Below are 13,824 nucleotides of genomic sequence, written 5' to 3'. Positions count from 1 at the left end.
CACACACCGGCTACATAAATATTGTGCTTTGATTGTTTTCTGTAATCAAAGGCAAGACTGCTGAGTTTGTTACTTTCCCCACCATGCAACTGCTGGAGGAGAACTCTGGGGGAAGGGAACTGAGGTTGCCCAGGTGGTTTTTGTTGCATGTGTCTAACTGCAAGTTGTGTCTCTGTCTATCGAGGGGAGGATAAGGCCCATTACATTCAGATTCAATAAGAATTTATCAAATGCCTGTTTTGTGAGGCGTTGAAAGACACGGTATCTTATTTCATTTTTAATTGAATTAGTAATGACTTGATAAGGCACAAAGGTTAGTCTTTACAATAACATTTTTTTTTCCTGACATAAAAGTGATCCCTACACTATTGGCTGTGTCCACTTTATTGATTGTGAAACAGCCTAAATGCATGGAATTGGAAACTGGAAGTCATTTTGCACAATACAAGAAAGCAACACCATCTTTCCATGTACCTGCCAGTGCTATGGCTGGCTTGGCTTTTCCAGCAGTTTTCTGGACTTGGGTGAGGTGGCTTCCTAGGGGCATTTTCTCACCCCCTCCCAGCTAAGACTGCTGTGAATTTTGAATAATTTGGAGGATGCTCTACCCTTTGGGGTAGCAGAGTTTTGCAACCCACAAATTCCTTTTACCTTGAAGAATGGTGGTGATGGTGGGTGTCAGAGATTCTGTCTGTATAAGTCCCCGGGAAAGCTCAGCTGTCGCCTGACCCGAGGGTCTTGCAGTTTCCTTAACCTTGACTTTAAGTCAGCCCTCTTTAACCCCGACTCCCAAGCTGGGCTGTCCTTTGAAAGAAAAACGAAACCACCCAGTTCTGAGCGTCGGAAAATGGGCACTCGCTCCCTGGGGGTTTGGGGCAACTTCCCCGCTACGTCGCCCAGGGATTTTAAATAATTGCCAGTCACCAGAAACCCCCTAACCCTTAATTCTCCCCTCCGAGACCCAGCCCGCTCCTTGCCACTTCCCTCTCCAAACGCTGGCGGGGGTGGGTGGCAGCACCGAGGCGATTTTCTTCGTCTTTTTTTCCTCCGGGTTTTGTCATGGAAACGCTGACACAACCTCCAGACGGCAGCCGAGCCCGGCCGGGGACTGAGGGCTTTTGGGACCCTGCGGGAGCGCGGCGCGCACACCGCACTCCCGGGGCAACAGCTGGACGCGACCATATCCCGGGTAGGGGCGGGGGGAGCGCGACGCTCCGCCCCGGCGCTAGGGTCCCTCCCTCCTCCCAGCTCTCCGCAGGCGCCCTCCCCTCGCCGGGGGCCGCGAGTTGCATTTGGTAAAACCCAGCCCCGGAATATATAGATCGTTGGAGCGCAATGAAGTAGCCTTTGGAGAGACAAGAGAGGGCCCGTCGGAGAGCCACAGCGGTCAGCCCAGCGGCAGCGGCTGCGGCACCACCATCACCGCTCGCACTCCAGCCGCCCGGCCCGCGACCAGGCAGCGGCGGCCGCCGGCGGGATCGGAGGAGGCGGCGGAGCGGCGAGGAGGAGGAGCAGGAGCAGGAGCGCGCAGCCAGCGGATCCACGCATCTCAGCACTTCCAGACCAACTCCGGCACCTTCCACACCCCTGGCCAGGCTAGGGGCTCCGAGAGCGGCCGCGAAGCGAGTCCGATCCTCCCTCCGAGCCTTGCTCAGCTCTGCCCCGCGCCTCTCGGGCTCCGGTCCGCGCGGCGGGGTCCCTGCTCCTGCGCCCCGGGCGCGCCTCCCGGACACCCCGGTCCCCGCAGCCAGGACAAAGCCATGAAGCCAGCGCTGCTGGAAGTGATGAGGATGAACAGAATCTGCCGGATGGTGCTGGCCACTTGCTTGGGATCCTTTATCCTGGTCATCTTCTATTTCCAAAGTATGTTGCACCCAGGTAGGGGGCGCGTTAGCGTGGTTTTGTTGGATATTTTCTTCTCTCTCGCGCTCTCGCTCGCTCCGCCTGATTTCTGCCTTTTCCAACCCTACCTCTCCGCTTCGGCCTCTTCGGGGCTCCTGGCTGCCCAGATCTACCCGGGTCACCGCGTCGGGATGGGGAGGAGAAGGGAAGGTGCGCTTCCCCCTCTTCTTCCTCCGGGCTCCGGGCTGGAGGATGGGACCAGGAGGGGCGGTAGTTTTTTTTTTTTTTCCTTCTTTTTCTTTTTTTTTTTTCTTTGTGTCCCTTGTCTGTCTGTCTACGAGGTAGCAGGGAAACGGAGAGGTGTGGGAAGCAGCCGGGGGTGAGGGGCTGGTTTGAGGAGAACGAAACTCCCTCCCCGCTGCTGCCGAGGCTGGAGGATGAAAGAGTTACCCGGAGCCCGCTGCTCTGCGCCCGGGCGAGCTGCCTCTTCCTGGTTGCCGGGCCGGGGGCGAAGGGTGTACGCCCCGGCGAGGTTGCGAGTCCCTGCAGCAGGCTGGGAGCCCGGGACTGGGCTCCCACGTGTCCCGGGCTCAGCGCAGAGCTAAGCAGGTGTGGAGAGTGGTCGGGTGCCCAGCGTCGCCCCTGCACCACGCGCCGGCCGTTTGCCCCCGGGGTCCGGCTCCGCAGTGACCTTGCGGCTGGTGCCCCGGGGCCTGCTCCAGCCCCCAGCCCCTGAGCTGGAAACTCCGAGCTCCTGGGTCACGCCTTGACCACTGCAGTTTTGGAGGAAACTTTGGCCAGGTCCTGGGCTGACTGTCCGTTTGCATCCCCCACTTCTGGGATCCGAGCAACGGGAATCCCCCGGGCGGCGTGGGAATGAACCCCATTCCTCCGGTCCCTTGTGGCTCAGGCAAAGTTCCACGTCCGAAAGCTGGACTGGGGGAGGGACGAGGCTTGTCGCTTCCTAGGGGCGCCAGGGAAAGTTTGGGTTCTGGAGAGGGAGGGGCGCCCTAGAGCGCGGCGGCCGGGGGTGAGCAGCTCGGCTGCGAAGCCCAACAGGTAGAACGTTCCGAGAAACCTTCCAGATAACGCGGGTCTCCCCGCCAAGCCGTGGCTCCCCGGCTCCCTTTTACCCTCCCTTAGCAGCCCCCTGCCGGGCCACGTTGGCTCAGAAATCCATTTTCTACGCCTCCGAGTTGCCTTTCTCAGCGTAGTCACAGCAATAATTTGCTTTTCTAATTGCAAGGAGGAGGGAGGTGGAAACGCATTTCCTTCCAGGGAAGTGGGGTTGAGTTGGTGTTTTTCATTTTTGCCTCCCGCCTTCTCCTTTCACTGTGTATCTAACACTTTAAGCAGACGCAGTCCCGAATTCATCAAGCCTGCGTTTGGGTCGATGGCAGAGGAATAAAGCTGTTCTTTCCATCAAACAGGCAGGGCTGCAGGCTGCAGATTCCTTGACAGCGCAGGGACAGACGGCCCCTTTGCCCCACTCGGTCTGGAGCAGTTGTTAAGGCAGCCACACTGCCAAGGATATGGTCCGACTCTACCACATGTAACCTCAGGACGTCCGAGCCAGCCCTGTTAAAGATGGCTTTTGTTTGCAGCTGGGTATTTTTAGTTTAATGTCAGCAAACTACAGCGGTGTTTGTCTCCTCACCCAAACCTGCGGTTGTGAAACGTCCAAAGGAATTTAAAAATGGACCTGGCTTGCATTCCGGCAGGCAGGCCTTGGTTGCAGTGGGCAGGACCAGACAACCAGGGGTATCTCAGAGTGCCAAGCTCCTGGGGCCACCGGAGACCGGGACAGACTCACCCCAGAGCGCCAGGGGACTGGTGGTGTGCAGATACACTGGGGTTCAAACAGTTTAAACAAGGGGCCGGGTGATTTGATCTAGACTCTAAGCTGTGTTCAGGTTTTGATAGGACCGTGAATGCCAGTAAGGCTCTGTATAAATGCCCAGAACACGGATGAGTGTCAGCCTTCAGCAGGAATGCGCTTGAGCTTCTGTGTACCTGTTAATTGCCCAGGGAAATACAATTGTCACGGAATTCTTTGTGAGAATTGGGAAATAACTTTCTAGCCAAAGATACTAGGAAGAAACTTCCAACTTGTAATTGTCACTTTGTGAAAATTTCCAGCTCTTGTTAGAGTCTTAAGTTGACTTGAAAGTGACATCATATCTTTTCAGTCTAGCCTTTTGAAAGAGGCAGAGAACCTTTTCTAAGCTTTTGCTGAAAAAGATCCTCTGTCGATGATCCTGCCCCATCCTTTATGTCCCCTTCTAGTCCTATTTTCTCCCATTGTTTATTATTTGGATCTCTATAAATATACTTTTCTGATATTTCCCTCCAGTCTATAGCAAATACTACTTTCTTTTTTTTTTTTTTTTTTTTTTTAGACGGAGTCTCGCTCTTTCCCCCAGGCTGGAGTGCAGTGGCGCGATCTCGGCTCACTGCAAGCTCCGCCTCCCGGGTTCACGCCATTCTCCTGCCTCAGCCTCCCGAGTAGCTGGGACTACAGGCGCCTGCCGCCGCGCCCGGCTAATTTTTTGTATTTTTAGTAGAGACGGGGTTTCACCGTGTTAGCCAGGATGGTCTCGATCTCTTGACCTCGTGATCCGCCCGTCTCGGCCTCCCAAAGTGCTGGGATTACAAGCGTGAGCCACAGCGCCCGGCGCAAATACTACTTTCAAAACATTCTGTTGAATGTAGAATTACAGATAGTTCAATTGAAAGGCCTTCCTTATTTCAAATTACTTACAGTCCACAAAAACTCTGTGTCAACAGTTTATCATTACACGGGGCATAAAAATATACTTTCAAATTCACATTAAACATTTTCTTTTTGGGGGGTTCATTTTATTAAGCTACACTGTTGATGACCGCTGATGTGGAATCTCTTTCACTGGTTTGAATTTCTTTAAAAGTTAAAGATCCTTGCTTCTCTGAAGTATCTTGGGGTAAGGAGAGCTGATCCTTCAGCCTGGCTCTGCAGTTTCTGTCTCTCCAGATCACCCTGGGAGAGGCAGAAGGGACCACAGCATGGCACAGATTGTGTAGCTAAAAATTTGGAGGCCTTTGGCAGGGGTTCCAGATACCTACATGTGAAATAGAAAAATAGTATTGCAAAAGCAATGGGTTCCAGGCTTTGTTGGTGGCTGGAAGGTGTGAGAGGAGGGAGAGAAAGAAAAAAAGGAAGGCGGGGCGCGTTGGCTCATACCTGGAATCCCAGCACCTTGGGAGGCCCAGGCAGGTGAATCACTTCAGCTCAGGAGTTCGAGACCAGCCTGGCCAACATGGCAAAACCACATCTTTACTAAAAATACAAAAATTGGCTGGGTGTGGTGGCACACACCTGTAATCCCAGGAACTCTGGAGGCTGAGGCATGAGAATAGCATGAACCCGGGAGGCAGAGGTTGCTGTGAGCTAAGATGGCACCACTGCACTCCAGCCTGGGTGACAGAGTGAAACTGTGTCTCAAAAAAAAAAAAAAAAAAAAAAAAAAAGCTGGCTGTCCCTCTCTCTGATTCTAATCTGGGGCCCATTATCTTTTCTAATTCATAGAATTGATTAATTTGCAAATTTGAGTAATTGACCATCAGTTGCACAAGGGTTTAGCAGAAGTGGGCCTTGTCAGTAGGATAGTTACATTTAGAAGTTTTTGATACTCTGAGTTAATAGTCTTCCTTAAGAATATTTTATAGGGCAAGGACCAGGTTTTAGACTCCATTTTAATCCTGATGTTTTTTGCACAGTGTCTAACAGCAGTGGGTTCTTAATAAAATATTTGCTGGATGAATGTATGAAGTGGTTAAACTCAGAAGTAGACCCACTTCTCTGGTTTTCAGGAAGGTCACTTCTAGCCTTGCCAAGAATGCCTGGTCAATAACTCTGGATCTGTCCGGTGGTGACACTTCCTGCCTTCCTGAACTCTGACACGGACCCAGTTTAAACTAATCAGGTGCCAGACAGGAGCTTTCACCGTGGCCTAAATTTGCAGCCCGTGAGGTGTAGGCAGCTGAGGCACTGCTCTGTGTCCTGGATTCTGGAGAAGGTTGGCCTTGTTTAGCCACTAAGGAAATCCATCCATAAAACAGACACCTTCTATGGCTGTGAACTATTCCTAAAACTAGGGAGAATGGAACCACATACCTGTGGTTTCTACACAGGTTTGAGTTCACCAATGAATGCTTCCTATGAAAGTTCATCAGCTTACATTAAAATGTCTTGCATACCTGCCCCAGATGGCTGGGTTTTGATGGAGCTGTGTCATGCAGTGCAAAGCTGAGAGGCCCCCCAGGCTGCTTGGCGCAGAGTGTGTAAAGGCAGCTCTTCAGAACCTTCCGTTTGTGTTACTCCATAGGATTGTGGTTTTTGTTGAAATCTACTGTTCATAGAAAGAAGCCTTCAGAGGAGAAAGCCTTTTCTCTCCTGTTTGCTTCCTCTCTATTATTTTTATTTTTGCAAAATGTTTATTTTCACTGTCACCTGGGATTTCTTTGCCTCGGTTGAATGTATTGAAAGATTATATCCTTTATTTAAAGATGTCTCAGTTTACCCCCTTGCACTTTCACTTGATCAGGTTGAATCTAAAGTGCATTTTGTATTATAATTTTAAACTAATTGTAAACATAATATGTGCTTATTTTAGAAAATTTAGGAGGTGGTCAGGTGCGATGGCTCACACCTGTAATCCCAGCACTTTGGGAGTCTGAGGCGGGTGGATCACCTGAGCTCAGGAGTTTGAGACCAGCCTGACCAACATGGTGAAACCCTGTCTCTACTAAAAATACAAAAAAAAATTAGCTGGGCGTGGTGGTGCAAGCCTGTAATCCCAGCTACTTGGGAGGCTGAGGCAGCAGAATCACTTGCACTAGGGAAGTGGAGGTGGCAGTGAGCTGAGATCGCGCCATTGCACTCCATCCTGGGCAACAAGAGTTAAACACCATCTCAAAAAAAAAAGAAAAAAAGAAAAAAAGAAAATTTAGGCGGTAGAGAAGAAAAACAATCATTATTCCACCACCAAGAGGCAATTGATACTTTAAAAATATATTATAGAATATATTTATATATATTTATATATTCTATATTTTTCTCAACTATGCAAAACGCATATATATAGTTGAGATAACATCATGCATTTTGTATCCTGTTTGATAATAAGTATTTTAGACAAATACATCATTATCACAACTAGTTATTAAAGTTAAAGACAAAGTTTAACCATAACTGTTTAAATGTATAGACTTGCATGTGTCTGCACCTCCCACCCTACCCCTTTGCAGGATGTCAGTCTGGTATTATTTTTTTGCTGTGGTTGCACAAATTTAATGTTACGTTACGGAATCTTTTTGCTTATACATGGAATAAGTTAGGAGTTGTACCAGTTTGTAGGGGCTGTTCTTATGTTATACACCTGAAACTTCCATTGAAAAGGTGTCAAGAGGGTTTCAAATATGAGATTGTCATGAATTCTGAAAACAACATTGAATCACTGAAGGATCTCATGTACCCCATAAATATATACAACTACTATGTACCTACAAAAATTAACAAGTAAAAAAATAAGTGAAGGAGAAGACATTTTTAGCATGGGGTCTCCCCTTGGTCATTTAAATGTTTGCGCCTCGATGGAGCATTTTCATAGCTGTGCTCAGATGAGACAGACATAGGTGATCTCCTTTGATTGTTACAGTCCTCATTTTAATTGCCTTCCAAAATAAAAGGGGTGATCAGGCACCATAGAAAGGGTGGTTGGGGGGTTTCCATGGGGTGAGGGGTGAGGGAATCCATCCTTCAGCAGAGGTATCTGCTGTTAGTATTTGTCTGGTTGAAAAATCATTTTGTTCATAGCTTTATCAGCACAGTCATTTCAAAACAGGAAGTCAAAGGCTCATAAGCAAAGGCACCACCCTTTCCCTTCTTAAACCCACCAAAAGGACCTCTCTTTAATCTGGAGGTCAAGTGAAAAAGGCTCTCATGAAAGTCATTGCCAGCAGGCCTCTTCTAAGTTCAGACTCTGAGGAAAACCAGAAGTCATTCTGCTGATTCATTTTTTTTTCTTTTTAGTTTTTCTTTTGAATCTTTGGGATACCACCTTTATAACAAATAAAAGGGGAGGCAGTTCTTCCTATGAGGTCATTGAACAATCTGATCTGTCAGTTAAAATTTCCTAGAACTTGTAATTTGATGCATCTTAGATCCAATGTGATTGATTGAAACTTACAAGCAGACTTGTTCTCCTCCTCCCCAGCCCCCTCTCTGTCTGTCTCTCTCTCTTTTCCTTTCTCCTACTCTGTGCCAGATACTGTTCTTGGCACTGAAGATGTAACACATACATCTCTGCCTTCATGGAACTTAGATTCTAGTGGGGCAGACAGACTTTAAGCAAATGCAGAAGTGACATATATGGTATATCAGATGGTGTTAAGAGAAAAACAAAACAGAGAAGATGTTTGAGGGATGTGAGAGGCAGGGGTTGCAATATAATATAGAGGTAATTAGGGAATGTCATTGATAAGATGACACTGAGAGCAGACACCTGCAGGAAATGAAGCAGCCGGCCATGTTCCAGGCAGAGAGCAACACAAGTTCAAGTCTGGTTCCTGAGGCAAGAACATGCCTGGCAAGGTGGTCAGAGTGCCCAGAGCAGAGGGACGGAGGCAGCCAACAACCACAGTGGGGAGAGACACAAGTCGGAGAGAGACAATTGTTTTGAGCCTTGGGTTTAACTGTAGATGGGAGGGAAGTGCTGCAGAAGCTTGAGCAGAGGACTCTTGGGGCAGGGAGGTGAGGAATAAGGGTGGAAGCGATATAGCAAGATTGAAAATGAAGTCTCCTACATGCACTTTGTTTTTTTTTTGAAATGGAGTCTCGCTCTGTCACCTAGGCTGGAGTGCAGTGGTGCAATCTCGGCTCATTGCAACCTCTGCCTCCTGGGCCCAGGCAATTCTCCTGCCTCAGCCTCCTGAGTAGCTGGGATTACAGGCATGCACCACCATACCTGGCTAATTTTTGCATTTTTAATAGATACTGGGTTTTGCCATGTTGGCCAAGCTCGTCTTGAACTCCTGACCTTAAGTGATCCACCCTCCTCGGCCTCCCAAAGTGCTGGTATAGGTGTGAGTCACCGTGTCCAGCCCTACTTGTGCTCATCTTTGGGCAGCCAATAGTATACTTTGGTTAAGTGGTCGTCATATAAGTCCCATCTCTCCTCTACCACCTGCTCCCCCTTGACCCCCAACTAGACCATCTCCTTTTTCAATTTTTTAAAATTTATCTTTATTTTTAAAAACAGGGTTTTGCTCTATTGCCCACGCTGGATAGTGGTGAGATCATGGCTCACTGCATCCTCGAACTCCTGGGCTCAAGGGATCCTCCTACAGCAGCCTCCCAAGCAGCTGGGACTTACAGGTGTGCCACACACCCAGTCCCATTTCCAATTTTTAAAGCAGTAATGAAGAGATCTGAAAAAGAGATTTGAGAAAAATTTTGACTGAGCTTGTAGTGGGAAATTCGTAATATCTTCAGGGTGCAATCGGTGGCATTTGTGAATAAAAATATCCAGAAAAAGCCCAGACTTAAATCGGCACTCAATAAAAATATAGCGATGAAATGGATCAACGCTCTGGGAGTGGAAGACCCGAGTCCAAGTCTGGGGTCTCCCATGTCCTATCCCCATAAATTATTGTGTATTATTGATTCCAGGACATATTTTTTCACATTTTAGTAATTATGCAATTTGTGTTGTGATTGATGGCATCTCCGCACCGTGCTGCCCTTTAATGAGCAGCTGTTTTGTTTCTTAGTGTTCCATCAAATAGCAGTGTGCCTTCACCATAGATGCCTTCTGAGGCCAGCTCTGTAAATTCTGAAAGTACTTTACGTAAACTGTGGCACACTTTATAACCTCAGTAAGTGTTGAAAAATGGCATTCCTCCAAGATGCGGAGTCTGAGGGCTCAAAAGTACCTGGTTAGTCTTGAGTACTTGCTTCTCAATGGCCAGATTGGCATGCAGTCTGTCCAAGTCTTTTTAACTTTGCCTGGCACTTATTTTCAGAGCCCAGGGCTTGTAGTTAGTATTTCTCTGATTAACGATGAGGTTGGTTAAGAGTTAGAATGGGGAGGGTGGGAAGTAAGTGATTTAACTTGGGGCTTGAACCCGGAAGTTCATCTAGAAATAGACATAAACATTGCCCAGGGAAAGTGTCACCTGTGGATTTTTGCTTCTTTCAAGGCTACTGAGCTGTCATGACTTTGTCATTCCTCTTTTCTGGCCCTTTTAGAAATGTGCTGTAGTTGTTTGTTTTTTTGTACATCTTCCTCTTTTGACACAGCAAGGCATGGATTCTGTCAGGTTCATCTTTATAGCCTCTGACCCTGGCCCAGAGGTGCCTAGGAAACATTTAAAGAGTAAATAATTGATTCTCAGATATAAGCCTTTCCACCTCGGTCACCACCCAACCCATGTGCCCAGAACTCAGAAGGAGGAGCCAGGTTGGATTGTCATGTACAAACAGCATCTGCTGTGGTCTAGTGCATTTGTCTCCCAAATCTCTTTGCTTCTGTTCTGCTGTGGTTCAGGGCAGGAAATAGAAATCAGTCTAGGTATTTTATTTTTTAATTTAATTTAATTTTTTTTTTTGAGACAGTCTCACTCTGTCGCCCAGGCTGGAGTGTAGTGGCAGCATCTGACTCCTCTGCCTCCCGGGTTCAAGCGATTCTCCTGCCTCAGCCTTCCAAGTAGCTGGGATTACAGGTGCACGCCACCACGCCCAGCCAATTTTTGTGTTTTTAGTTGAGACGGGGTTTCACCATGTTGGCCAGGCTGGTCTCGAACTCCTGACCTCAGGTGATCTGCCTGCCTTGGCCTCCCAAAATGCTAGGATTACAGGCATAAGCCACCGTGTCCGGCCCCAGTCTAGGTATTTTAAGCAGAAAGATATTTACTAGAGGGAATTTGGTGCTTATAAAGGCATTAGGGGGCTGGAGGAATGGGGCTCCAGGAATGTCTCCCAGCTAATGGTAGTAGTTTATATAATAATTTATAAAGAAACGTATGTTGGCATGGCTGTTCAAAAAAAAACAAAAAACAAAAAAAACTGACTCACCAGGGGTGCTACACCCTCTGAGACCATGTCTGGAACTATTGAGTTCAAGAACAAATTGATGGTAAAGCCAGAGAGTGGACCCTATAAGGCTTGCTTGCCAGCGGCCAAACAGCCCCAAAGGCAAGAAGATGGCCTCTCTGCCTCACGTCTGCTTTCTAAATCTCAAGTGAGTGCTTCTGTTTGGGGGAGCCAAATTCACATCTAGAACCTTAGCTTCAAAGAAGCCTGGGAAATACAGCTTTTCAATTACCAGCCTCTGCAGGCTAGAAAGCTTTCTAGAAGGAGGGTAGAATGAATGATGAGCAAATAATCACAGTACTCACCACACCCTATTGGTAAAACATATTCGAGCAGCCATCCCTCAATATATTTTGTTTATAATTTCTGCATATTACTACCATTATCTACATATCTAGGATAGGATCCTTTCTGACTAGTGACTGCAAACCCATATGTCATTATCTGTTGGATAATTCTGTTGGCTGACTCTTTATCAATTCTGATTCTTTCATCCTTTTGACCTTGTAATGTTGTCCACAAAGATACGATGGAGAGCTGGTACTCAAGAGGGAGGAACGCCATTTTCTCATGTGCCTGGATTGTGACAATTATCTTCAAGTTGTGGTTTCTTGGCTGGGATCTCTTTAGGCCTCAGTTCTATTTTGTGAGGAATAGGATAGTTAAAAGTAGATAATGTAATCTGTAAATTTACTTAGGATTCAGTTGTAAATGGTTATTCATTGAAATATGCTGAGAATGGTGGAATTACTGAGGTGGTCACTCCAGTTCATTTTGTGGTTGAGGATACCTGCCTGAGTTTCATAAGTGACATGTAATTTGATATGACAGGTTAGATGGGGTTGTTTGTGGCCATTTGTATTCTTGATGTAGTTAAATTTTTTTTAGGTTAACTGAAAATGGAAGGTCTAGTGTTTAGATGAACAAAAAATGGAAAGTCTGATGTTTCCTTCCCAGACCCCTTTTGTGGCACAATGTCCACCAGGATTTTGGAACCCCAGGACTAGACCTGCCTTGAATGTCATTGGTTATTGTCAGACCTGCCGTTGTCAACTCTGGGTAAAAGTACAGTGTTAACCTGGTGCCAGTTCTAGCAGTGGTGGAGGCTTAGTTTGGCTTTAGATAAGCCGTATGGGGAGGGCTGGTATTTCCAGCATCACCAGGACTTGGGTTCTGTCTCATGTAGATATGGATAGAGACAAAGAAACCTGGTAATGGAAGTGTTTCAGTCCTTATCATTCTCTGGCTTGAATGGTTATCTTAAATGCCTTGGGAGAAAAAACTCACAAAGGCAACTCAAGTGAAATAAGCTGGTGGCTGGGTTTCTGTTAGAAACTGTTAACTTCAAAGAATCTCAGAAGAAGGAAACCACAGAGGCCCCTCTAAGGTAGTGTTGTAACAGGACACTTAACATTTCTTAACGGTTGTCACATTTTACCTTTAATATCATTGCATATGGTCACTCATTATAGTGAAAAGAGCACAGAATTTGGAGTCTAGACACCAGCTTTTAGGATTTGGCTGTTCCCTATATCCATTTGACATCATTCAAGATATTTTTGTTAAATGCTTACTAAGAGTTAAGCTCTGTTCTAGGTGTAGAATCAAACAGGTGAAAATCTATGTCCTCATGGAACATACATCATAGTGGGGGAGACACAATAACAGATGCATATTAAATTATAGAGTATGTTTGAAGGTGACAAATGCTATGGGGGGTGGGGAAGCAAGGAAGGGGGATGTGAAGTGGCAGTGGTGGGGGGATTGAAATTTTAAATAGGATTGTCAGGGAAGTTCTCTCTGCAAAGGTGGCTTTAAAGATTGAAGGAGATGAGGGTAGATGGGAGATGAACCAATGAAATAATAAAGATATTTATTGGATATTATTTACCGAAGGCCAACTTGGGTCAGACATTGAATATAGATTACTCCCCCACGGGACTCTTATAATGTATACGCTATAATTACCACCATTTTACAAGGGGGGAAACTAAGCATAGAGCATTATCAGTTGTCTAAGATCCCCAGGAGAGGAATGGATGGAATAAGAACCAAACCCAGCTGTATGACTTCATATCTGCTGCTCTGAACATCTGGGAGGGCTCTCATTTGGGCATTACTCTTCCCATCCACCCCAAAGATTGGTGAGAACGATTGCAATTTAGTGATAGACATTCTGCGAAGGGTGGGACCTTTCTGCCCATCAAAGAATCATTCTGCCCAAATACCACCAATGCCCCTCCTTGAGAAACAGCTCAAGACTCTATGTGTAAACAGCACCTGGCGTAGTACTTGGCTGCATCCCATGACTTGGGCAAGTGCCTGGCAAGTGTAGGGGCTTAATAATTGATTGAATGAGTGACTGAGTGAAATTCGCAGACAAGAGATTTGTTCCCCTCATTTGCCAAGTGAAGATAGTAATATTACCTCTCTTATGGGTGGCGGTGGTAAAGATTAAATGAGAAGTTAGATGTGAAAATGCATTGGAAATGGATGTAAACCTATGTAACAAAACTGCATGTCCTGCACATGTATCCTGGAACTTAAAATTAAATAAAATTAAATTTTAAAAAAAGAAAAAATGAATGTAAAAGTAGTATAAACATATTGTTGTTATGATAAATTACCTGTGTGGTTCCTCGTTCAAGGATGTGAATCACCATGTCAACAAGATGCTGTTGTATTTAATTCTGTTTGAAACCTGAGCAAGTTTTTATCCTTTTAACCTGTGTGTCCTACACTGTAAGATTCACTGAAAGGATCTGACTTCTATAAGTATGAGGCTCCTGTGAATCTCTTCTCTCTGTATGTGCTCACCCTCTGTCTGCCATGCTAACAGGCATACCCTCTGC

At 46.5% G+C, this 13,824-nt stretch overlaps 1 protein-coding gene across 2 annotated transcripts in view; it reads left to right on the top strand.

The window, feature by feature from the left end:
* The first annotated feature begins 1,276 nt into the window (after positions 1-1,276).
* CHST11 (carbohydrate sulfotransferase 11) overlaps positions 1,277-13,824 on the top strand; it is a 309,675-nt gene continuing 297,127 nt past the window's right edge. The window contains exon 1 of one of the 2 annotated variants that reach the window (XM_032168834.2): positions 1,277-1,863. In XM_032168834.2, the coding sequence (XP_032024725.1) occupies positions 1,761-1,863 (103 nt within the window). In that variant the 5' untranslated portion in view covers positions 1,277-1,760. Of the gene's footprint in view, positions 1,879-13,824 lie in introns of both variants that reach the window. The other variant, XM_032168833.2, reaches the window with a different exon arrangement.

This window comes from Hylobates moloch, unplaced genomic scaffold, assembly GCF_009828535.3.
Source record: "Hylobates moloch isolate HMO894 unplaced genomic scaffold, HMol_V3 SCAFFOLD_12, whole genome shotgun sequence".
In the NCBI taxonomy this organism is placed as follows: domain Eukaryota; kingdom Metazoa; phylum Chordata; class Mammalia; order Primates; family Hylobatidae; genus Hylobates; species Hylobates moloch.
The sequence above is the reverse complement of the archived record's forward strand: the minus strand, read 5'-3'. Positions and strand labels throughout refer to the sequence as shown.